The sequence below is a fragment of the Sylvia atricapilla genome, chromosome 1 (genome assembly GCF_009819655.1).
Source record: "Sylvia atricapilla isolate bSylAtr1 chromosome 1, bSylAtr1.pri, whole genome shotgun sequence".
NCBI classification, from domain to species: Eukaryota; Metazoa; Chordata; class Aves; order Passeriformes; family Sylviidae; genus Sylvia; species Sylvia atricapilla.
In genome coordinates this window covers 80,836,951-80,862,894 of record NC_089140.1, presented here as the reverse complement: position 1 = coordinate 80,862,894, position 25,944 = coordinate 80,836,951, and the positions used below count along the sequence as shown (strand labels likewise).

General features: G+C 39.9%; 1 protein-coding gene across 1 annotated transcript; it reads right to left on the bottom strand.

The window, feature by feature from the left end:
• Nucleotides 1-15,295: 15,295 nt before the first annotated feature.
• LOC136365885 (carboxymethylenebutenolidase homolog) lies at nt 15,296-20,968 on the bottom strand. The gene is made up of 5 exons (XM_066326569.1): nt 20,482-20,968; nt 19,756-19,863; nt 17,826-17,968; nt 17,356-17,447; nt 15,296-15,726 (listed from the first exon to the last, which is right to left on the bottom strand). Exons 1-5 carry the CDS (start codon nt 20,685-20,687, stop codon nt 15,547-15,549), a joined length of 729 nt encoding a protein of 242 aa, XP_066182666.1. The 5' UTR covers nt 20,688-20,968; the 3' UTR covers nt 15,296-15,546.
• Between the last annotated feature and the right edge of the window lie 4,976 nt (nt 20,969-25,944).

Sequence of the window (25,944 nt, the reverse complement as noted above, 5' to 3'; positions counted from 1 at the left end):
TGCAGAACCTTCACTCCATTTGAGCTGTTTAACCACATTTCCACTTTCTTACTCATGTGGTCCTAGAAATATTTCTTTATATGTAAGACTATTCCCCTTTACCTTAATATTAACATGAAACTTTGGGAACTAAACTGCTTTTAATTTGATTTCATGTTGTTTCATATTCCTTTCATATTCCATATTTTCATATCGTCAATCCATGCTGATTTTTCACTTAGAAGTCAAAACTTCAATGCACCCATGATCTCTGTACATGCATTTGGCTGGACTTCACACTGTGAACACGTGCCTCTTTCAGATCTCACATTTCCAGCTCTTACTCGGGGTCTTACCTCTTGGTCATGAAGATTTGGCTGTACTTGTAGTAACTTTAATAATATATATTTTATATATATATATATATATATAAAATACACACATATGTATATAATACACATATATAAAATACAGATTTATAAAATAACTATGATAATATGGCTCGGTAGCTATCTACCCTTTCATTTCATGAAAATACTGCATGTCAGTTTGGTTTTTTTCCTTTTTGCTTAGTCACATGTTAGTGTTGCAGTTCACATGCCGTTCCAGAATTTATGAATGACTGCTGTTCTCTAAATAGATGTCCTGATCGTCCTCTCCCACATTAACTAACCTTCTAACACTAATGGAACACCATTAATGTGGAGTTATCCAAGTTGACACTGGGGTAATTAAGGCACAATACACTTCCAGACTTATGCATTCTTCTCCTGGAAAATATGTGTTATGACAGCTGTATCACCCAGGACACATTGGGGTTATATTATTACACATAGGTGGTGTCAGAGGGAAATCAACAGTTAATCAGCAGTTTCAGGGCAGAATTCTCTGAAGACCTCCCCGTGGGGAAGATGGAGGGCCATTAGCAGCATGTAAAGGAGGGAAATCTTTACATTCCCATTAAAAAAAATAGAGGTCATTAGTACTGTTGCCTATCTTTACATGAGAGACGCCACAGTAAATATTTCTCTGACAGTATATTTAATTTGAGAGACTGTCATTAGTAAAAATTAAGTCTTCCCTAAACTACATTTTCTCCCCATTTAAATGGCATACAATCTTTATCTGTAGCGCTGGTAAAGTGAAAAGGGACACACACTCATGTTTGGTTTTCTTACAGCTTTACAAGTACCAGCACCTGATGAGGCCGCTGGCTTTAAACTAATGATCACAAGCCTTTCTCCCTCTTTAATTATGAGTCATAATTAAACCATGGAAGTCACTGTAACAAGGTGTGCTAGAGCTCAGCAGTTCAAGCAAGTTCCAAAAGGGTCTGGCAAATCCACAGACTCTTGGTCCACCAGTGGCCACTTGACACAGTTGCAGGAGTGGCATTAGAAATTTCTATCTCAGAAATCGCCCTGAGCACAGGTTGTCAGGATGTTTAGCAAGGGGAGATATTCCCTACTGCTGGCCACAAATGGAGGATGGCTGCTGAGGTGGATGCGATCTTGAGCTGATGCAACATGGAGAATTTTGTCATATCAGTGACAGAAAAACTAAGGAACAAGATACATCAGGCAAAAACACGGATTGTTTTTGAAATGTGAGATTTCTTCTTCAGGCAGAGCCATGGCTGTAAGCCTCACATTAAAATGTCCTGTCTGCACATTGCATTGCACACTTCAATTCCTAAACTGAGCAGTTTAGGAGTCTATGGTGTTTTGCAGAGCCACAGGTAATCCAAGAAAGTAGAATCCCCTCTGAATAACCTCAGCCACAAATATCACCTGCTAAATACAGGTCTGCCACTAGGCTACAAGTCCAAAAAAGCTTCTCTCACCATCTCTCTATATGAGCTTCACCAAACAATGTGTTTGTGTTCCTAAATTTTGGGCTTGTGATTTATCTGTAACATAGGTGACCAAGGGTCATAATATACAGATTAATTTACCATTATTCTAACTTCAAGCATTCATATGAATCTCAAGGAACTGGCCAGTATTTCAAAGTATGTTAAAGAGTGACACCCACCTTTGCAGTCAAATTCTAGAAAATTTGTTAAAAGGAGGCCTCCCAATTGCAAAGACATGGACATAACAAAGGTATTTCCTATATGTGAAATATTTGATAGTGCCACATATACTGCAACTGAACAAAAAGCCTTGAATAGACACATATGGATGCAATTCATCACATCCTACATGGTTTATGGATTCCTAGGACCAACAGAAAAAATGTCATACAGCAAAGGATAGGTCTCTGAGTAGATTACTCCATAACAGCAGTGGAGTTTTGATAAAACTTATTTAGTTGGGTTAGTAACCATAATTTTACAAAAGAAAGAGACTCATATATATATATATTCCATTCTTTGCCTAGGTTACATTAGCCCTTCCATGTCTAGTTCCATTTTTCTACTTGTTTATTTTTTGATCTTCAAGCACTCTTAGGAGGCTGAGTTTTAACTCACAGTTTAGGATGGAAACTAAACATGCAAAATTCAAAGATGATGGAGGTTATTAGCATATTTGATAAAGGGGAATGAAGTAATCTTTTTCAGCAGAAATGAAAAATTTAGGGCTCATGAGATTGGATATATCATCAGAATCTTTAATTAGTCCTAGAAGACATGAAAACAAAATCTTCAATTGACATTTTAAGGAAAACCCAGACTCAAATAGAGCATTCTGCTTCTGCAGTGAGAAATCTTCATATCTCACACAATATGTAGCCATACATATTAGCTTTTCTTTGAAGCTAATGGTATCATGGCTCCTCAAAGGATACCTTTCTGGATTGAAACTCTATTTAAACCAGTTTCTTAATGTAGACTGAATATCTGAATTAAGACTACAAAGATATTTTCTGTGCATACAAGCTTGAGATCTTTCAGACTGACTGGGAAAAAAATGCTTTAGTAAGTAGTCCAAAATGTACATTCTGAGAATGTCAGGAAAGGGCAGCTCAGCTATCCCAGCTTCTTGAGCAAGAGCACAAAAGGAAAGCTGATGTTAAAATAAAGGAAAGCTGGTGTTAAAATACCTGCAATCTAACTTTACACAGCAGCTACAACAAAAATAACACTCTCTGCTCCTGGGTGAAGTTCTGGCTCTGCAGTATGCAGAGCAATAGTAAACAGGAAAAAGGAAGCTAAATTGGGAAAGTGACACAAGGACAACATGTATGCATGTCCAGATCCAAAATGAGGACATGGCTGCTAAGACCCATTCCAAAACTAGGAATGAATATCCTCACCACCCTCTTCTTTGCATAGTATCCTTCCAACCCTGCTAAAAATATCTCTCTTCATCAGGTGATAGCCTCATTTGAAAAAATGATGCTACATCAGTTTAGGCTACACAATACACTTACTCATGTGTACCTGCTTGTAGGACATTCTTGGATTTACCTACCATAAAGAGATGTACTGGTCTTTAATTCCAAGTGTGTGACCATCAGGTGACCTACATCAACACCACTCTCTCAGAAACCAATGACCCCTCATTTCTTTGCACCACACTGCTCCCTTAGGTATTTCAAAATGCAAATCAAGCAACCGTAGTAAAAACAGTACTTGAAAATATAAAAATGGCTATGACTGTCACCGTATTACACTGCTACTATATTTTCTTTTGCATTCTTTAAATAATTACTTATTCCAGGTAAATGTTAGAGGTTGATAATCTGACGTCATCAGAAAGAGAAAAAAACTATCTCAAAGGGATTCATTAAAAAAAGCAACATAACTAACTAACATAAAAGAAAACATAAAAGGATGGATTGGAAAAGGATAGATATTGATTACACAACTATCTAAGAGTTAAAAAAGCTTACCATTCTGTGAGAAGAATTTGCTTTGTATATTTAATCAAAATATACAAAGCAAATTTTTGCTTTGTATATTTTGATTAAAAACTAGTAAAAACCTCTCCACAAATACTACTTTTTAGCCAGTGAAAATGCTGGCAATAACTGTAAACTGTAATCTGGGATATTTGTTGCAGGGAAGTCAATTTAACAAACATGGTAGATGTTTTCAGAATTTACAAGGTAGCCTGAAATACATCTTGCCGAGATGCTGTGTTCTGAAAATACCCGTTTACCCCTGAAGCATGTGTCACCATGCAGAGACAGTAGAGAAAAAGCACTGGTGGGAGCGGGGTGGCACCTCAGGCTTTTACATCACCCCCAGGCTGTTCCCAGCCGCAGTTCCTCACCCCCTTGGGCACCAGTGAAATTCCCCAATAAACCAGCCTCCCAAACACAACGTTATCTGCCAACACACAAACACACACAAGAAGCAAATTAAGGGCCAAGAGATTCTTCCCTGACTGGAGCTGACACTTGAAACGTGTGAATTGCCTGCAAGAAATGCCAGGCAGCACCCAACCCTGCCCTGCCATTGCAGCAGACAGATTCCAAGCTAAAAAGTTTCCAAGACAACTGACCCCTCTGAGACAGGAGCACTCTGGAAACGATTCAGTTATGTCTCCCATAACCTTCTCACCATATACCCAAGCTCAGCAATGTTTGATGCAGCTACTCCCAATAATCCAAGATATTTGCTCTCCCAGGAGAGTTAATTAGCTGAGCCTCTAATCAGTCTGACCCCTTCTCAGTGTTGTCCTGCCAGCAGCTTCCCTCTCTGTTATTAAGGCAGCAGAGCTTGCTAGTGACAGGTCTTTGCTGATAAATGTGTGGGCAGCGTTGCACACAGCAGGGGAAGATGTGATACTCCTCTTGGCTCCCAGCACCACGTTCCCCTGCGAGCCACTGGCCTCACTCTGGATGATGGTTCAGCCGTCACCTCCCTGGGGACAATTACACCATGCTGGGAAAGTTCTCCGGAACAATCAATTCTCTGGAACAATCTTTTCTTCTTCCCACACAACGCCTTAAAGGATGAGTCTGTTAAACTCAGGGAGACACCAGATCGGAATTATGGTTTCTCACACTTTGAGTCACTGAGCACTTTCAAACTGGGCTTTTTGAAGCAGAAGAAGCAACTTTTGTTAACAGCAGATGACAAAAATTCTTCACCAAGCCACTACTAAGAGAGTTGTCCTTGAATTCTCTTCAAGGCAAAATCATTGATTCCATCCACTTCTAGGAAGTGATTTCAAAAGGACAATTTTGCTACTGTAGCTAAAATAGATGCATCCAATCTCAAACAAAACAAAAACAAAAGAAACCCCCAACCCAACAAAAACAAACCAAACAAAAAAAGTGGGAAAATGCAGTTTCTGTACAGCAACTGGCAATGTGATATCCAGCTCCCTGACATTTTACTTGTATATTTGCCTGCCATCTCAAGTTTTCAGCCAATCCTTAAATTCAGACCACTCATGAGAAACTTTCTAAACTTTTCTTCCTGAAAAAAGTCTGGGCAGATGGCTCTGCACACACAGACACAAAAATCAAAATTAAATTACTTAATCATACACTGAGATTTTTTTTGGCTCTTCATTGCATATAAGATTTCTTTCCAGGCGTAATTTTGATGTCTTTTTTCCTGGGAAAGAAATGTTTTTTAAACAACCTTGTTACCTATTCCACAGAAATACCTATGAGCATTAGAAAACATCCAAATATACCTATAAATGCTTTTTTCAATGACTAAACCACAAAACACATTCTGTGATACAAATCTGGAAAATATTAATACTCTTATGTGTGTTTTACTTGGGTTTGAGTACATAATTTGAAACTATATAGTAAAACAACAGATGGACTTGTAAATATGATAAAACTATGTCATTATTACAAAAATTTTACATTTTGTATGCAACATATAGCATTTAACATAAATCCATCATGGATGGGTTCCATGCAAACCAAGACAATGACATAAAATAGTTGTTTACTACAGAGTACATGGTGAGGCTTATGAGCTGGAAAAAACCAAAACAACAGACACCTGATGGACTGAGGTCAGCGAAGAACAAGTGAAGGGAAACTGTGGGAAGAAGGGGAGCAGTGTTTTTATTCATTTGGTGACTGGAAAAGGGAAGTGCAGCAAGAGTCCACTCAGCACTGAGTTCCTGCACCACGGGACGCAAACCCTCGGGATGACCTCGGCGGAAATGTGTCGCATGACCAGCAGCAGAGTTGTTATGATGCTCTCACTAGTGCACAACAGAGTTTTCTCATGCAGAAGGGACTCTGGAGGTTACCATCACTAGGTCACCACCAGGTGCTGCTGTGTGTTCTCTCTCAAGTCCATTCCACTTGGAAGCAATGGGATCCCTGGGAAACAGCAATCATCTTTCACCTATTAAAATGTCTTTGGCTCTCTCCATCCTCAGACACACCTCATGGATATTATTGAACACAGCAAAATGACTGGATTGGTTTGGCTTAAATCAGACTGAAGTATGTTGCTAGCACTTATTTTTCTTCACCTTGTTTGATCATTTCTATAATTTCTATTAAAAAAAAACAACAAAAAAACACAACAACAACAACAACAAAAAAAAAAAAAAAATCAGTGACATCCAGAACATAAATGTATATGGGCAAAACTGTGCAGCCTTTGGATAAGAAACACCCAGTGCTTTGAAAGTGGATCTTCCCAAACCCATGCAGAAGAACAGGTTTTCCCACTCAAGCTGATATAATAAGGTGATATTAGCATCCAGGTTTATTATGGTCTCTGAAATGGAGCTCCCATAGCTCCTCATCCCATACTGCACTGGGAAAAATATCCCTCTGTTTTTCTCTCAGTAAACATTGGTGCACCAGTTCAGCAGCATCTTGGAAGATACATACAACTTCTCTTCATTCAGACACTGCTGCCTGAAAACACTCAGTTCTCCTGAAGCCTTCTTCCCTTGACCACTGCATTCTTATCAGGTTGGGGGGAGGGGAAGAAGGTATTCCAAAAACAAATATGGCATAGCATGACCCATAGGGAGAATTTACAAAGTAGTACAGAAAAATACCAATTGATCAGACACTGGGTACTTTTTGACCAGAGCAGACTCTTGCTGTAACAAAGCAGCACACTGCCATAGCAGTGATGTGCCAGTATCCTGCACAGCATGAGGGGCATGTGTCCAGTCTCATGTTGAGAACATTTGCATTTGGTCACAAGACAAATGTATTTCCAAACATGGAGCAGAATAGGGGGTCAAGTCCTCAGGAAAGACAGTAACAGGGAGCAGACAATAGACCCTTGCATTGTTCCAGAGTGTCAGAAAACCCTAATCCTTGCAAAGGTAGAGCTTTTTTCTCCAGAGACAGTTTCTCCTCCTTTTCAGTTCCACAGACACATCTCAGCCACACCACAACTATCTGCTGATGTCTGGCTTCCCTCAGGTTCCACAGGCTCAAGGCATTAAAAGCACAATCCCTCCAAACTAGACTTCTACAGAATCATGTGGAGGTTTGCCTTTTGGTACTGAATGCCTGTTCAAACCCTATATGAATGTCCGTAATATATAAAGCAAATGAAGTACATTGCACCATATCCAGTTTTTGCAAGATTTTTCTGCATTTTGGAATTTAACTCTTGCAGGACATTGAAAATTAATGTGAAAGCTTTGAAGGGGGAAGGATATTGTATTTAATATCCATGTGTACATATGAACCATTCTTTTGCCCATATTCAATGTCATATTCAAAATATATTGCATTCATTCATATTTCTGCTGGTAGAAAATTTTAAAAATCCCATCGTGTATCTCAGATTGAGTGACTATGCTAAAAAGGCTTTCAAAACCAGAATACATCTTGTGTTTCAGAACACACTACTTTTAAAAGCCACCTCACTTTGCTGGGAAAATAAGCAAAGTCTCTTTTTACTGCATAGTGTTTTCAATATTCTGCACATTCTATGTGTGCAGTTCCTTCTTCTGTAAATAGCAAAGAATGAAGGAAGCATGCTGTACTCTGCCATGCTCCACAGCAGTGTTTCTCTTTGGGTTTGTATCGTGGGAATATATTGTTCAAACTACCCTGGTAATAGTTTTCTTTCACATATAACAGCTCTAATGTAAGGCTAGAAATCATAAAGACTGGGCTTTCTTGGAGAAAAAAAATATTTCTTACATGTATCCATTAGCTGTTAGCATATCAGCCATGTATCTGGTGTTTGGGAGTTGCCATTCAAATATATCATGAATCACAATCACAGATTTGCCTGTGCTGGCAGGTGGCTTGCAAATGTACACCTTGATGTTCTCAACTTGTACTTCCTGCCCCACAACCCTCATAGTCAAATCTGCCTCCAGTATCACACGGGCAGGGCCTCATTCATCAGCCATCTAGGAATCTGCAGGAAAGCAGAAATGAAAACCAGTTGTTATCTGCAATAACAACAATGATTATGAGTCAATCTTCATGCAGTCCTCCCCAGCCCCCTCCAGACACCTAATAACACCCTCTTGATATGGCAAGGTTGGAAGGGACATTCCAGGTGTTTATTGTAAACAGGCTGTTGACATGTTTATGCCATAAATATTCATGAATTTCAGGTCAGTCAGCATAACCCATGAGTGTGTTAAGGCCAGAGGAAGGCTTTTTGTCAATCCACCACTCCTAGCTGTGTGCCTGGAGCAATTCAGCATGTGATAACTATATTTCCATGTGATGTCTCCACACTCTGCGCTTCAACTGTAAGACTCATGTGGTCTTACAGTTCCTCCTCACAGGCTGGCACCTGGTAACCTCTTGCTGTAACTGCTGTGGGACCCCACTGTCATCATACTGTTTTTCTGACCATTCTTCCCTTCAAACTTTCATTCTGGATATCCCCTTCCCTTCCTCTTTAGGGAATCCAAAGCTGATGCTTCTTACACGCACTTTGCTGGTCTCTTGTATCCCCTGCCATGTATAGTCCTTTCTCAAAGAATCCATCATTAACTGGCGTCTCTAAAAGTTCTAATAAATCACCTTGAAGAAGGTAAATCAGCAGAGGGTTTCTTTGCAAAGTTATAAACTGTGCAATCTGAAATGAGAGTGGTCAGAAGGACAGAGACATACATGAGTGCTGTGCATGTAACATACCCTCACACAGCACACATTTGTAACTTCTCCAGAGGTAAACATTTAAAAAGACAAGCTGGAAACTACTCCTTTTCTGCTCAAGTGAAAAAAGGTTTCTATGGAGTTTATGACCTAGGAGGTCTCCTCAGAAGAAACTCTCAAGCTCAGTTTAATTTCTTGTATTTTTCGACAGGAGACAGGCCACTGTAACATCTTTTTTAAACCAAACTAACATTTGGTGATCTCTACTCTTCCCCTTCACAGGCATTAGGTAGTCATACAGAAAAAATTTATTCTACCCTAGTGTGAGAAGCTGTTTAACCTTGCTCTGCTGTCACTCTTAACTGATCAAAATAGAACTCTCTTTTTTTTTTTTTTTTTTTTTTTTTAATATTTGTTATTCCCATGTAGATGCATGTACTGGAACAGTGTTTCCTTGGTCTGGCTGTTCCCCTTACTAAAGTGAAATGCAGCATGCTGGCAACAAAAATCAAATGCACTCTTCAATACTTAACTGTTCTTTTGTTCTTTCCTGACTAATTGAAATAGATGCCAAAAAGACCTCTCATACACTTCAAATAATCCCTCTGCAATTTCCCTGCTACAATTGTAGTGCAGTAAATGGTATTAAAAACAGTTTCAAGATATAGTTTATTACATAAACCCTCTCTAGAAAATAAAACCAAATAGCAAAACAATTTGGGTAAGATCCAGTTTGAGCAGAGTCTGATCTGTGAACTCCTACTATTGCAGCCACAACACAGCAGCATCTGTGCTGTTCTCTTACCCAGAGCAATGAGTTTGGGGCTGTAACATCAACACAGAAACAGGTAACAAGACTCCAAACAGCACTAGTTTGAAATGCCTTCTCTGAAATGAACTCTTCTTTGAAACGCTTCTCTGCCTTCCCCTTCATCCATCTATTTATTCTTCCGATTGCTCATCAGTTCTTGCCCAGTTTCTTCTTTGGAATGTCATCAAGGTGGCTACTCCCCATTTCCTCATGCAGCATAGGTGTGCAAGAAACAAATCTGTCTCCACAATTCTTCATTCTGTAGTAGAGGCTTCTCTTACAACTAGTGAGCACTGGTGGTGCTTGGATGACAGAAATTCAGCTTTACTAGCTGCTATTCTTTGAATACTACTTTTCCAGTGGTAAATATTTGGGCTGCCCCTCTCAATTAAGTTTTAGATTGCTGAGGAATTTTGCACTATTTGACCAATTAAGTTTAACAGAGAATTGCAAGGAGATTAACGCAGCATTTCAGAACTAATGCTGTTTGTCACAGTTAAAATTCCTTTAAGTAGCTTAGTGTAACTCTATTTATACTTGCTCATATCGAAAAAAAGAAAGATTTGACTCATGATGAGCAAGCATGAAGAGAATAGCCTTGGGTTAAAATTCAAATCACGCTTCTTCCAACTTATTGGCTTATCAAGCTCTAATGATAACCCAAGGTAATTTGATTTTGCTACATACAGGAGATAAACTGATAAATATTCAGTAGGGCAAAAAAAACGCAGGGTGTGATGATGCTGTGTGACAACCAGTGTTTTCTCTGAATAACTACAGACTCCTAACGAGCAGGTGACATTCCACCTTTTATCACAACCCAACAGGCTGGTGCCTTGCTGCAGGCAGAGACAACATTCAGCAGCTTTGCTTGTTACAGTTTCCACTTACTTGGAAGCCAGGTTTCCTCTGACGCTGGTGTACTTTTACTGCAGGATTTGACAGGGACCATTCAGAGTGTTGATTACTGTAATTAGAGCCAAAGTCCCTAAAAGTCTTCTTCATGGCTGTCAAGAAAAGGGGCCCCATCTTGTGAACATTTGCTGCAGCAAGTGTGGTCTGGCTGTGAAGCTGTTAACCACGGTGCTGTTAATGCAGCATCAAAAACAAGCTGTGATAACCAACTGCAGCAGATCTCGCCTAATCTGCAGTCTCTCTGGGCTGAGAAGTGCAAAAAAATTACTCTTTTCTCTCTTTAACGGCATGGTAGGATGAGGTAGGATGCCTCATACCTCTTTCTGTAGATATAAGGCATCCTACCTCAATACAGCTTTTAAAGAATGACCTAGAGGGCGCTTTTACATATGACTTCTTCCTTGCTCACTGGAGAATGGGAATGAGAAAAGAGAAGGATGAGCAGAGATGAGGTCAGGGCATCCACCACCAGCAAGGTCAACTAACCGACCCAAGGAGCAATTTCTCAGGCAGCCCAGAGGCCATGGCACATGCTGTGAGCATATGGAACAGGAGGACCTGGATGCCCAGGATGGCTGGAGACACTCTGTGCCAGCCCTGTGACCCACGTCTTGGTGCCTTTGGAGAAGAGCACAAGCAGGCGTTCATGTCTCTCCTATAAAATCTGTTTGCACAATGTGCAGCTGCATCCCACACACACTATCCCACACCCACAACACCTGGATCATAGGGACAAGAGTCTCCTAAAGAGGCTTCCCACTGAATGCTTATTTTGAAGAAGATGCCTAGTATTTGGGAAAACAGACAGGAAAAAGCTGTTGCACATGCACTGCATGTTTCTGTCCCACTTGAAAGATGTTTTGATTCTGATAATGCAACCAGCATTTTCCACTTCAGGACAAACTAAGCAGACACTGCTTTCACAGCTCCCTCAAATTCCTGTTTCCAGAGCTTCGTCATGCTTGTGCCTTGTCTCCTACAAAAATGACATCATGTATGGCACTGCCTTCCCAAAGCCGTGACACTTGGAGAATTTTCTGAGGTTATGTAGGCACAGGAGTGGTGCCAAGGGCCTGGAGCTCTCCTTGGCACACATGGAAACATTGTGGGACTGGGGCCTTGATGTTTGGCAACACAAGATACAGCTGATACAACCCTCTGGGGACATGACTAACAAACTTGTACTGAAAGCATCAGGTCAGGTCATCATGGGGATTTTGGGGATCAAAGGAGGCTGGAGGTTGAAAGTGCCCTTGGAACTCACCTTGTCAAATTTCCCATGGGCCAGGATGAGACTACAACACTCAAAATTTCACTCACCCTGAAGGTCTCGAAACTATCGAGAGAGGGAGATTCTGGGCAGCTTGCCCCAGAGAAGTTGTGAAGCATCTCAGAGCTCCATGGTTCTCCTAATGCCTGCTGCCTCCTCACCTTCCCCTGTGCCGCCTCAACACGACCTTTTCCCCTGCACCCATGGAGGGTGAAGACAGAGACAGCCCCCTAGTCCAGCCACCCCCCGTCCCCAGCCTTGCCCCACTCCTGCTGAACTTCAGGCTGAACAACCCCAACTCTCTCACCCTGTCTCCACAGGAAAGGTGCTCCAGCCCTCTTAGCATCCTTGTGGCCCTCAGGTTATTTTGGCCTATAACATGCTTCTGATGCCTTCCTTCATTCCTGAGAACCATGAAGGCAGCCAGTGGCTAGGTCTAGTAAATTATTTGTTTATGTCAACACACCCCCAGCTACCACCTTTCCAGGGCAAGTCAAGAGCATTTCAGGACTTGTGTGTCCTTTTTGCAGTGAATTAGGCCTGCTTAGTCCTAGGATTGTGATCTAGGCATGTCTGCATGCACCCATTTCTCAGTCATCTCAGGCACATTCATCTCCTCCTTTGCCTTTGAAAAACATTCTCTTCCTAGCTTGTCTGGAAATTTTGTGCATCCATTTTCCATGCTGTTCCTCAGAACTAAAAAGGAAAAGCTTAAGTGCTTGACTGTAGTGAATCTAAAAGAAGACAAATCTAACAATCCCCTGCATGACTATGGACTGTCTAAATGCAAATATTACATAAATTAATAATGTCTTCAGTCCTAACTCTTTGTCATGCATTACAAGCCAGTAAACCAGGCTTCTTTACCAGTACCTGAAGAACAGAAGAGTCTCAGTTCCAGCATTTTTGGGTGGTAAATAGCAGCAAGTCACACTGATGATAAATGTATTGTACTGTACCCTACACTCCACATTTTAATGTACAGCAGTGACCTTGGCTGTGTAATTTTGTCAATCCTTGAGTTTAAGAGATAACACTTGTGTCATGGATTTCAAGGTCCCCAATACAAGTGAAAAGAAAAAAGACTCATACATAAGGTTCACATACCTTAAAATGCCCTTATTTACACACTCACAAAAAAAAAAAAAAAAAAAAATCTTTCCACTGAACACTCATTGACTGCAAAGCAGAACCTCAGACTTGGGAAAAAGGCAGCACAGATTCCTCTATTAGTTGAAGTTCATAGATATAAATATTTTCTATCTGAAGTGGTCTCACAATATAAATTTTATGACTGTGGCTCACAATTGCCCAGGGATGGCTCACAATATTCACCAGAGATGAAGGTAGCAAGTAGTCTTGAGAGACAGTTCCCAAGCAAGGCAAGGGCAAAGGCAAAGGCAAAGGCAAAGGCAAAGGCAAAGGCAAAGGCAAAGGCAAAGGCAAAGGCAAAGGCAAAGGCAAAGGCAAAGGCAAAGGCAAAGGCAAAGGCAAAGGCAAAGGCAAAGGCAAAGGCAAAGGCAAAGGCAAAGGCAAAGGCAAAGGCAAAGGCAAGGCAACTGCTGACAAATCCATGCTTTCACCACCAGGGTTGTATTCCATAAGGAGTCAAAGTTCCCTAGATTTCTTATGGCACAGTGGTGATTTTTCTTTATACACCCACATAAAATGATTGCATATGGATGAGACTGGGTAATAGAAGGTGCAAGGAAAAGGATACTGAAATGTCATCTCTTTCACAAGCACAAAGTGCTAGAGGAACTCCTGCTCATGTCAGAAAGAATAATTATCAAAAATCAGGATCTCACACACAGAAATGACACCTTTCCTGTAATTAAACAAGACTAGCTACTGACATATTGAATAAGGACTGTAAAATATTTAATTCATTAATGCAGCTGGGCATGCAACAGTGAGAGACTGAACACTGCTGGAACTAGAAATGGTAGGTATACTTGTTCTTTTCTATATCTTTTCTGTCTTTGTCTCTTCTTCTAATCCCTTCTTCTTGGAGTTTTGAATAATTTAAGATTAGATGGGCTTGGAGTTTGATAAATTGCATAGACAAGGTTAACCCTTTGTGAGATGTTTTATGCTGACAGAATGCTGCTCTAAACCTTTTGCAAAAGTTCTCTGATTTTCTATAGTTGCCAGTGAAGTTTGTTTTGGTGTGGGTTTTTTTTGGTGTTTTTTGGGGGGTTTTTTTTTGGGGGGTGGGGTTTTGTGGGTTCTTTTTTGTTTTGTTGGGGGGGGTTGTTGTTTTGGTGGGTTTTTTTTTTTTTTGTTTCTGGTGGGTTTGTTTGTTTGTTGTTTGGGGGGGGTGTTGGTGTTTATTTGGTGGGTTTTTTTTATTTTTTTTGGCCTCTTGGGAATATTTTGTTGATATTTACCTCCAACATTTAATTCATAAAAAAGTGTAGCCCTTTTAAGAGGCTCATTGAGCAAGTATTGTTTAATGTACTTAATGTACTCAGTCTGTTGAGGTGTGTGGAGAACCAGCATGCCATGATTGTGTAGTTACACTGACAGGATAACAATGTGTGAAACTGCCAGACTGCCTGATATCAAAGGGAAAGTCATATTAATGTAGCTAGCCTTAACTCATGGCAACATTAACAAGGTGACAGGGTGAGAAACTGACAGGTGTAGAAAATAAAATGGGTGATGGGTTCCTTAGAGAATCTCTGAAGAGATTCATTTACTATTAATTTAATTAATTAATAAATTAGATTAAAACTGATTGCCAAGTCATTACCAAGGCAATGAAATTCAAAAAACACACAAAGGCAGAGTGTACATGGGGATGCTTATTTTTGTTTATACATTATGTTGTTGGGAGGATATAAGGGTGATAAAGGGGAAGAACTTTAGAGAGGAACAAGGATTTAATGTGAAGCAAAAAAATATAATTGGGATTGCATGAGCCCTGTGCCTGATCGGCACAATTTCACAACATCAAACCCACTGTTTCTGCAGTGTTCATGTCTGGGTTACTTCCACAAGAGGGACTGTTTATTTTTTTTCCTTGATGCTCATGAAGGAATACTAGAAATACCCTTCTTAATATTGCCAAGAGAATACCTGGAGGATGTCACTTAACAACATAATTTCTTCCTAACTCCTTAGTATAGCCGAATGTTTGTTTCATGCATGGGAAATTCTGCCCAGTACAACTGAGAAAAATACTTCTGTAGATAAAAAAAGAAAATGTCTGTATGCAAACCCAGGGTATTCTCATGTGAACACCTATGACCACCAATCATCATATCAAAATAAGGCCTGAAATAACTCAAGTAAAGTCATGCTTATTAGCAAAGAAAAATGGATAAACATTATGACTATCAAGGTCATAAAGTAAAATGATGAAGCAAATAAAAAGCAAGAAAACTTAAAAAAAACTTGTTAATGCCTAATTATCCTTTAGTCTGACTTTTATTTCACAATCTTCCGTAAATATTGTCAAAAATAATTTAAAGCTATAAATTAAAATGTCCCTATTTTAGTTTATGACAACTTTCAAAATGAGATTTTTTTTCCTTGACTGTTTTCTTCTCTCAAATCCATCACTCATCTTGAAGCCTAGCATTTCTTTCTGCTATTGTCAAACAAACATTTTGATCCAATCAATCATATCCCTTCTAGCTTCTTCAATATAAGGTTTATCATCAGGTTTCATATCTTCCGGCTTCAGTTGTGCAAACCCATGAACTTGCCCAGGGTAAACTTTAATTTTATATGGAACTTTACAATACTGTTTCAGCTTGTCCTCCAATAAGAAGACCTGGAAAAAGAAAAGAAAAAAAAAAAAAAAAAAAGGTCATTTTTTTCCATTACGTTATGGGGTTTTTATAAGTTTGCCACATTTGCTGTTTCTCATAGAGAAAATGCCTCTTTGCATGTAAGACTGAAACTTTTTTCCCATATGGCTGAGTCTAAGAACCTCAACATTTGTGGCAAGGATGATTTGGTAAATCTCATTGCCATAAAGGAACAGGTGTGCTTCTGTTCAGACTCTCAGCCTTGTAACCTACACTTGAAGCTCTGATTTTGAGAGAACATACTTCATGAACCATAGTGCAAAACTTCATGGCCATCAGTCCAAAACAGTTTGATAGGCTTAGTTACTGAGTTTAAGAAAACTTAGAGGGCTTTATTTTTTCAGTTTACTGAACAACAAAAAGGCATTGCTCTTGCACAATGTTTTGGTGACTAGTATGTATACCAAATACTAATAATGTGTTCATATTCATTTGTTGGCACGGTTTGTGCTTATCTCCATTAAAAGTCAGAAAACAGATGAATGAACACTTATTTTGCCCCACAAGCTTACTTCTACCCATTATGCAGATTAGAGAGAGTATTGTAATTTATTCTGTGGGGTTTTGTTGGTTTGGTTTGCTTTCTTTCTATATGGAGCTCTTTTTTCGGTACAGAAAATTCTGTATTTGAAGGTTTGGGGTTTTTTTTAACGCAGGAATTTTACATATGCAATCTGCACAGAAAGAAAGTTTCAGTAGAAAAGGCTGTGGTTTCCATGTGTAACACATGACAGGAAAAATGCATTTGCCAAAATTGTCCCCCTGGGAGAAAGACATGGTCACCATAAAATCAGGACAGAGATTGAAGGGGTTGTTTTCCTCTGCAGAGGAGACATATCAGGTACAGATTAACATGCTGACTAACACAGTTAGAAATAAATATTGAATGATCTCTGCATTCTTAGAGCACACTGCCAGTTCTCCAGTCAGACCCTACCCTGAAAAACAAGCTGTGCTAGAGGTGGTATGTAATCCTTGTCACTGAGGAAAAAGAATTTATGCACAGAAGAGGGCACCAGTTTCCTACCCTTATATATTTATCCAGCCTCTCACATATGCTTACAGCAAGAGTTATATCAGAACATAGATGGCAGCCAGGAGCCAAAACATTTGAGTCTACAAGTTGTTGTAGTCTTTGGTAAAATTCACAGCCACTTATTTTGACATGGTTTATTTTGTCTTCTTAGTTAGTCATTGGTCCCCATCATCAAAAAGTTCAATTACTAAGACGAAACTACTTTTTTTTTTTTTCCATTCAGCATCCAAATTCAGTGGTTTAGCTGCCTGATTTCTCACCCATAGGAGTAGTATACAAGTTTTTGAGATGCTTGGCTCATACCAAGTTGGATATCCCTGCCCATTTTCACACTCTGCTTATCTAGCCACTCAGAGACTGATGACTGTTCTTTACTGTATTGCTTACCTCAAAAAAGAAGCTTTGAATAACCTAAACAAGATAGGGGGGAAACTGAAATATAAACAGAACCATCCAACCTGTTTAATTTTGTTATTTGAAAATGGTTTCTAGCAAGGGTTTCTGTGTAGGATAAATGAACTTTGGGAAAAGAAGTCTTTCCAGAACAACAACTTACCTGATCCAAAGAAATAGTGTGGTCTTTCTCACCAAAAATGAAAAATGTGGGATTTAGTAAACGGTATCTTTCTTCAGAGTCTCTAATTATTCCTATAATGTTTTGAGAAACAGTCGATTAGTGAGGTTAGCATTCCTGTGAGATAAATGACAAATTAAAAGAGAACATTTGTATTTAAGTTTACTCATTAGGTACATTACTTAGATCAGGACAGTGGCTATTTGGGTGGAGAACAAGCATTTGAAAAGCATATTTCTCTGCTCTCCTAAAACAAGGAATAATTTTTTTTTATTTACAATATCCTTAATATTTTTATACTAATATAGCCTATTGCCGAAATAACCATAATCAAAATCTGCAACTCACCTTTGAGTTGAGTATTTATGGAAACTGTTACAAAGTGATAAGTAGAATTACAAACTATGCATAGTCATGTGAACCCAAGTAAGTTTTCATGTGTTCTACACTACCATAGAGGGACACCCCAGCGGTTAATTGAGGATTTTTCAGCATCAAGTGATGTACTGCCATTCCACCCCAGGAAAACCCAACGATACCAATCTTCTTTGCACCGCATTGTTCCTTTAGATACTTCAAGACAACATCAGCTTCCCTAAGACATATAAAGAAAAGTAAACTAAGGAATCTATTGCAGAACCAATATTTGACAATTTAAGAAGTTAATTAAAAGACATACATGATATTTTCTCTGTGTATGCACCTTCAATCATTTAAAACAGAGACTATTTTAAAAAGCACATTTCAGGCTAGAGCAGTGGCTTCTGTTATTAAATGAGAGTTAGCATCTCTGGTCCTAGTTTAGGGAAGTACAGGTGTAGGCACTTAAATACTTACCTGAATTGTCACCTGCTCCTTTGTTTTCAAAATTAGTAAATTTTTATTTGAATCACTTTGTCTAGGACAGGACAACTAAAGACAAGACATATCTGCAAGTAGAACAACATCTTGCATTATGGACTGTAGGAATAGATAAGCTTCACTGTATTATCTCTACAGAGCTCACCTATTTAGATAAAGATTTTTCAATGTCATTCCTGTTACACAAGTTAATGCTAAAATATCTTATCAAGCCCACATGCAAGAATGTTATGCTAAAGTAGTAATTAATCAAATTACATTGTCAGTAACTACAATGTTTAAAATATAACTTTAGCATGAAGTGCAACGAAAAAATTATGAAAAATATTTTTATTGTAGGTGACAAGTAATGTTTTTTAAATTGCTGAGTTCTGAGGTCTCAATATTTTTATCTTCCTCATTACCTACAGAGTCTTAAATTAAGTTTAAATGCAAAGTTCATAAGCTACTAACCATATTTTCCAACATTAAGTAGAATTGTATGGTCATTCAGGTGTGGTAGGCTGACCAAAAAACCCAGTATGAGAGTGACATGAAAAGGACATTGGCCTGTGGTCATGGGTATGTTGGGTTCCATGTTCTCTGAGAGCAATGGATCTGAACTGGAATATTCACCTACAAGAGATCCCTCAGAAGACAGCAAAGGCATATCCTGAAATCCTAATTTTTTTTAATACTGTGCCCACATATTTGCTCCTCTTTGGAGCTGGATTTTTTTTATAGTTGCTAGCCATTTGTTTTTTAAAAAAACTTGGCCACAGCTTCTGGAATTATATGTTCAAAAACTTTGCTGAGAGACTTTGAAGATAGAATGTGGCTGCTGAATGACCGGACAGGGTCAGAAGAATACCTGTGGGTTGCAGGATGGTAGCTGAGTAATAGGATGTCATTGCCTCACTACCATCTGAAGCTTTCAGCTGTGGTGAGAGATGCTGAAGAAACAGCAGTCCCTCCCATAACTCAGGGAAGCCTTGTTACAGGCTCATACACATAATGATCCCTCTATTTCACACTGAAAAAAATAGTAAAATTGATCAGATGTATCTTAGGTTTTGGTCAGTCTAGCAAATTTTTATGTAGCAGTGCTCAGGAGAATCTCATCAGTACCTATCATAATCTGCAAGGCAAAAAGCAAGATGGGCATGTGACAACTGGCAGATAATATCTGCAGTTCCTCTTTATCTTGAGGAACTGGGCACAGAATCAGCACTTGTGGGTGAGAGTGCTGGGCATTTTGTAGCCTGTGAAACACAGTGAGCCTGTGTGACCAGTATAACATAGTCAGAAAAGGGCTCAGGAAAACCAGATGGGGACAATAAGCAGCATGATGGGCAGAGCAGATGATCCTTTTCAAATCCCAGCCAAGACAGTGCCCATGACCACAGAAGAATCACCCAGAGTAAGAAACTGTGGTCGTGCAGCCAGCTTGCCATGCTGTGATGTGCCACTTCTAACATTTCATATAAGTTGTCCTTGTTTGCTGGATGCTTTGTAAAGTCCAAGTACAAATACATATCTTACTTGTCTACTTTCATAGGATCATGATTTTTCATCCAGTCAGGAAAGTCAGCCCAGTGATCAGTAGATTTCCAGGGTTCTGTCCCCTTGAAGAAGTCTGGGCAGATGGTTCTGTGGGAGATATAGAATTCAGTCAATTTTCATTGAATCTGTGGATGTCTAAATGTCTTCTAATATCTTCTAGTCCAGAGTACACATTTACATGATCACTGTCTGAATAATGTTTTAGTTATCCTATTCTGGTAATCAGCTGGATAAAAGTATATGTCTTTGCATGGAAAAAAAAAAAAAAAGACACAAATAAATGCTCACTGTTTCCTTAGATACACTTAATAGAAAAATAAAGGGATTAAACCTCCTGATTCTATATAAACACATATATACCTCTTTGCTCTTACAAGCCAAAGCAAATGTTCAAAAGGTTTGGTTCTGAAAAGCTTATACAACTTAAAATAGATACCACTGTTTCTCTTGGAATCACCCATGCTGCTTCATAAGCACAGACACAGGCACTTCAGGACTCACTGTGCCTTTGTGGTCAGGTAGCCATTTCTCCTGGGTCAGTTTTAGTAGCTCTGGAAATATTTTGTCCATTTTCTTTTTTATTTGCTCAGACTGAAATGGCATGATTGTCTTATGTGTATTGGAAACGTCATATGCCATGCCTAGCTTTGGGCCTGGTGATCTATCAGTGCATTTAAGGGGAAGATAGGAAAGAAAGTTGCTTACATATATCCATGACCTGCAATCAAATCGACTATGAATCTAATATCTGGGAATCGCCATCCAAATACATCATGGACCACAATCACAGCTTTGTCCGTGGAAAAAGATGGTCTACAAACATATGCCTTAAGGTGCTCAATTTGTACTTCATGTCCAAGGCAACCATAGTTAGACCTTTCTCCAGTATTATATAGGAAAGGATCAGCCATTTGAAAACCTAAAAAAAAAAAAAAAAAGAGAGAGAGAGAGAGAAAATGATAGCAAGAATGTAAAAATAATTTGTTAACAAAAATTATTTAGGGCAAAAAGGCAAATATGGTCTTCCAAAAGTAGTTCAGTCACTTCCACGAATAACATTGACATCCTTGTATGAAAAGAGAAAGTAGAAAAAAAGCGAAAGCACTGTTTCAGTGCAGAATGCCTCTTTGTCTATTATGTTATTAAGCTGAAAATAAAGAGAAATACCAAAATCAAAGTTATCAAGTTACAAACAACCTGCAGATGTAGGTCTTGACACCCATGTCACATTTGTTCTGCTGCCATGTGGCTCTCTCAGCACTCTGATGTGAAGCACTCTGGCTTTCAGTGTCACACTCTCCAGAGGCATGGGGCCATCCTGTGTGTCTTCATGGAGAATCCCATGCTGGTTTCTCTTGAACTATTTGCAAGGACTATAGCACTCAAGTGCTGCACTGACGTACAGTGTTCAGTGCTTCTCCTACTGCTGGTGCCTGGTAGCTCATATGTGCTTTCTGTAGCAGCATCACAGCTCTTCTGAGAGCAGAAGTACTGGGCACAGTTAGTGAAGAACTGCAATATAGATTTGTAAACTAGATTCCAATGCCGTGTGCCCCTATGCCCTTGAAAAGGATTGCAAGAAAACAAGCTTATGTGCAAGCCTCATTCAGAATATTTGACAGTATATGATTTTGTCCCTTCTCCACAAGTAGCAATTAGAGACAATGAGCCAATAGATGTCCTAGACAGATTAATGGCAAAAGTTGTTCTGACTCTGTGTGTCAGGAGCTTGGAATGGACTCTGCGCAAAAAGTAGATTTGTGATCCTGTAATTAAAAGTGGTGTTACAATGCATCTGTAAAAGGAATCCAATTAAGTCTGCAGGGGCAGTGATAATAGTAGCATTTCCTAGTCATGTACTGACTTTGAAACTGTCTTTGGGTGTGCAGTACACAGGCACATTCACTATGACTGTCTCCACTTCATCATTTCTACATCAACCTATTATTTTAGTTTGCGTTGTAACATGTTCTTCATAAAACTATCTAATCTGAATGGAAGAGCAGCAAATTCCTATAAAAATACATCCCTTCCTCAGCCCTCCATTAACTAGAGCAGCAGAGGGCTACATTTCACAGAGTAATGGCAAATTATGCCTAGGCAATACGGACAAACTGAAGAACAGAGTTGATGACACAAAGACTCACTGCTTGTTTATGCCCTACACAACACTTCCCAATTTGCATGATTCACTCTGGCTCAATAAAAAACCCCATATTTTATATGCATTTAGACTGCTTTATACCCAAGATAATCGACCTACCCAGTGCAGAGTGCAGAGACACTGCTCTTCACTATCCTCTCCCAACCTGGGGCTGCTGTCACCAGATCTGGCAGGGCCAGCACTGAGTTTGAGCAAATACACTTGATTACAACCACAACCCTGGATGATAGTGGTGTAGACATACAGAAACTGGGCAGACATGGCTTTACTGCTCAAATCAAGCTTATTCAGATAAATCCATGAGATTAATGATCTCTCATCATCAGTAATCCCCTGTGCTGATAACTGAGAATTGATTACATGTGTCAATTTTCATCCCAACTTTCTCAACATCAGTCAGGCTTGGTTTTAGGAAGCGTGATAACCTGATCTTCAGGATTAAGACCTCCATTGTTTTGGCATTGTATGAAAGTGGAAGGTGTACACACATGGGAGATAATCTTCTAGTGTAAGACCCCCATAATGATTGAAATGCCTGAAAATGCTTGAGAGAGAGGTCTGTTCCTACTTCTTCCTACCTCTGTTTTCTATAAACTAAGATGAATGAGCTTGTTGAAGGAGGCTGCCTGGAGAAACCACAGGCACCCCCAAAGATAGCTCACACTTCTGAGACGGCAGCCACAGCCTTACTCCTCTGCGGTATTTTGTTCAGAAGGGCACAACCTATGGTGTCCCCTTCAAGGAAGTGTGCTTTAGGAGGCATTAAGCTGTGCAGTAGTTGTGAACCAGCCTCCTCCCTTATCCACTTCCCAGAAACCATTTCTTTGGCCTGTGCTGACTGAGGCCCAGCCAGCTGGCTCTTTTCCAGGCACCAGGCAGCAGAGAACGTTAGTAAATAGTCAGCCACACCTGAACTGCTTAGAAGTTTGATGGGATCCTGTTCAGTCAGAAGTTTTATTTGCTCCCGCCTGCCTTGTCCCACGCAATGTGGTGTGGCAAAGCAACACGCCAGGATATTTCCTACTTTTCCAGTCTCACCTCATTCCCTCTTCCCACCAATTTCAGCCATTACACTTTTCCTTTTCCTGCTTTCCCCATGGCACAGTTCCAAGCAGGCGGCATCTCACCTTTATGTCCCGCTCCTCATCACTGCGCTGCAGGAAGAGGAGATGCAGGGCCTGCTGGGAACAGGGGGAAAAATTACTGCTGCTAATGGGGAAAGCCACAGATATTGATGAATCTTGTGTCATCCTACTGCTCATTAAGAGAAAGCCTTCTTAGAGCTTCTCCTTCTCTCCAGTGGTCCTGCTCTTTCTTGGGTGTCTTGATGCCATTCAGCTTTCATGCAAGTAACATAAAAACTGAGGAGAGTTATTTACACAACACAAAGATGGGCTCCACCAAAGGTGGTGGGACAGATGCAAACTACTGCATTTCTAGGAGCAACAAGTCACATAGTTGTATTCTGCTGAGTCTTAGTTTTCATCAGGAAAAAACAAATCTCTACTTGGAAAGTGAAGTTAGAAGTATTTTTAAAAACAATCAGGTTAAACAGAGGCAAAGATTCTGCTAAGGACAATCTCCATTTCTCAGAAAGTGAGTATGAGCACGTGATCTCCAAGTGCTGTGTGGTTTGGCAGAACCTTAGACTACTGATGCCAAGATGTGACATCTCTGCCCTTTTCCCGGGTCAAGCGATAACATTTTAAGCTGCAGCAGCATTTCATTTCAATGCTAAGGGCTCAGTGGACCAAACAAGGAAAAGAATGGAAATTCATTACCATAAGGGTGAAAAAATTATTATGGTCCTTTAATGTGAACTTGCTACTTGATGATCATAAATTATCAGTGCCCTCAGAACTATTGCTGTACCCCAGCTTGTAGCAAAGACTCAAAATGAAATTTAGTCTTTCCCAAATTTAGTATTTCCCAAAGCTGACAGCCTTTATCTTCATCTTATCTGCCCCTTGACACTTGTCTTTGTGCATTTTTTTACTGAAACCAAAATAATAGTCTCTCTTTAAAGGAATAGGTTTTTCTCATTGTTTCATGCCTTTTCAAAGAGCTATATTTACTTGCTTAGCAATTTCAGATTTTCCCTTTCAGCACAGGAAAAAGTAGTTATCCTTTTCTGCTGTCAACTCAGTCTGCATGGACCAGTTTGCCCTCACATACCTGGAGTGCAGGATCTTGTTTCAGCCCAGCTTGCTTCTTCTGCTCAGTGAGATTTCTCTAAACATAAAGAGAAAACCAGTTCTTGCTGACAAGTTTTGCTCCTGGTGCTGCCCATCCAGTTTTCAGGTGCTCTTCAACTCTTCTGCAGATTTTGGGATTGGGAAGTGAGGAGGAGAGGTTTCACTCAAGAGTCATCCCGAGCGGAAGGGGTGGGGACAGATCCTGCAGAGAGGCAGTCTGCAGCAGGCTCCACATCAGTTGCCTTTACTCCACCTTTCATTTATTCATTATCTAAGGAGTTTAGAAGGAAAGATGCACCCAAACATTGTACTACACTATGATGAAGACATTTAAGACACTCCAGAGGCTTTAGACTATTTATAACTGAGTTATTTAGCATCAGTGGTGTGTTTGCTGATGCATTTTCTTGAAGAATATTCATATTCTTTCTTGGCTACAATAAATGTCATTAATGAAATTTGAGGCGGATTAAGATTAATCGGTCCTGGCAAATTTGCAGCTTAAAAAACTTACTAAGTCTCCCTGGCACACACAAACATATTACAACCACACCCATAACTATTCTCAACAAGTTGAAAAGTGTTCCAGGTTATTTGTGATTAGACTTGCATTTGACAGGTGAGAAAGACTTGAGTCTATGATGGCTGATTGAAATTTTCCATTCCTATTTCCACAATGGCACTGTGTGCAAGGAACATTAACTGAGCCCTCAGCCTGACATACACTCATTTTTCTCTGTGTGTACACATGGTCTGGGGGTGTGTGCATGTCAGAGGGTGGGGGGGTATGCAAATGCGAGAGGCAAAAGAGCTCTAGGGGAATTATAATGTAATTTCAAGACAAAGATCAGTAAAGAAATTTTTATTCTTGGTGTATGTGACAAACAAATTCCCCAGTCACCCAGTAGATATTCAGGAGTACTCTGTGAGGTAGGGACCATAATCTGAGGACAGGTGATAGATGGACTCAGTTCACCAAACTTCAGACATTTACAATGATGATGTCTTCATGTCAGCAAGGTGTCTACACTCCCACAGCGTCATCAATATTTAGAGCATGATTCACACTCCATGGGTGCATTTTTTTTGAGTGAAAATAGGTAGTCCTCTAGATGACCCAAGTAGTGCAATAAGATTGCTGTGCTGAATGCATAATAACCCAGGCACAGAGAGTCCTACCTCTCTGTGCTGTGAGACCTGCATACAACTCAGAATTAAGTTTTGTCATTACCAGAAAGAGGATGTTTGTCCTGTTACACCCGTCAGTAGACCTGCACATCAGGACTGTAAGAGAAACCATTAAAAAGATTGCTTGTGTTGCAAGGGAGGGAGTGGGGAGACTTGACTGAAAAGATCTGGTTTGTACTTTGATATTAATGGCATCTTGCTTGACCTTGTGCAACCCCAGCCAGGTGGGTATCTTGTACTCAGATCCACAAGACTGAAGTATTGTCTTCCGACCTCGCCCCCAAGGAATGTGGATTCATCCAAGCTGCAGTCCCCTGGACCAGACTGAGCCAGCAGAAGGGTATATCTGATGCTCACCAAGGCAACCCTGCTTTGGTGCCCAGCCTTGTGGGTGGTTAGGGTAAAAGGAGAGTAAAGGACTCACTCTGCTCCAATGGAAGCCTTTTCTGCACACAGTGTTTGTGTTTGACCTGCAAACCCTCTGTCATTCAAATCTCCCATGCCTGATGAGACTTTTACCCTGTAAGATACAATCACCTCTGTAATGGACTCAGGATTATGGAAATCATTGCATCCATGAACTTCCTACAGTCTCAAGGAACTTATACGTTTAATTTTCTA

Excerpts from the sequence above, each read along its gene's own strand:
- LOC136365885 (XM_066326569.1), bottom strand. The coding sequence starts at position 20,687 with ATGGCTGATCCTTTCCTATATAATACTGGAGAAAGGTCTAACTATGGT. Across the intron at positions 17,448-17,825 it reads CGCTGGGGTGTCCCTCTATG|GAATAATTAGAGACTCTGAA; the intron begins GTAGTGTAGAAC and ends AAAACATTATAG. Across the intron at positions 15,727-17,355 it reads ACACTATTTCTTTGGATCAG|GTCTTCTTATTGGAGGACAA; the intron begins GTAAGTTGTTGT and ends TTCTTTTTCCAG.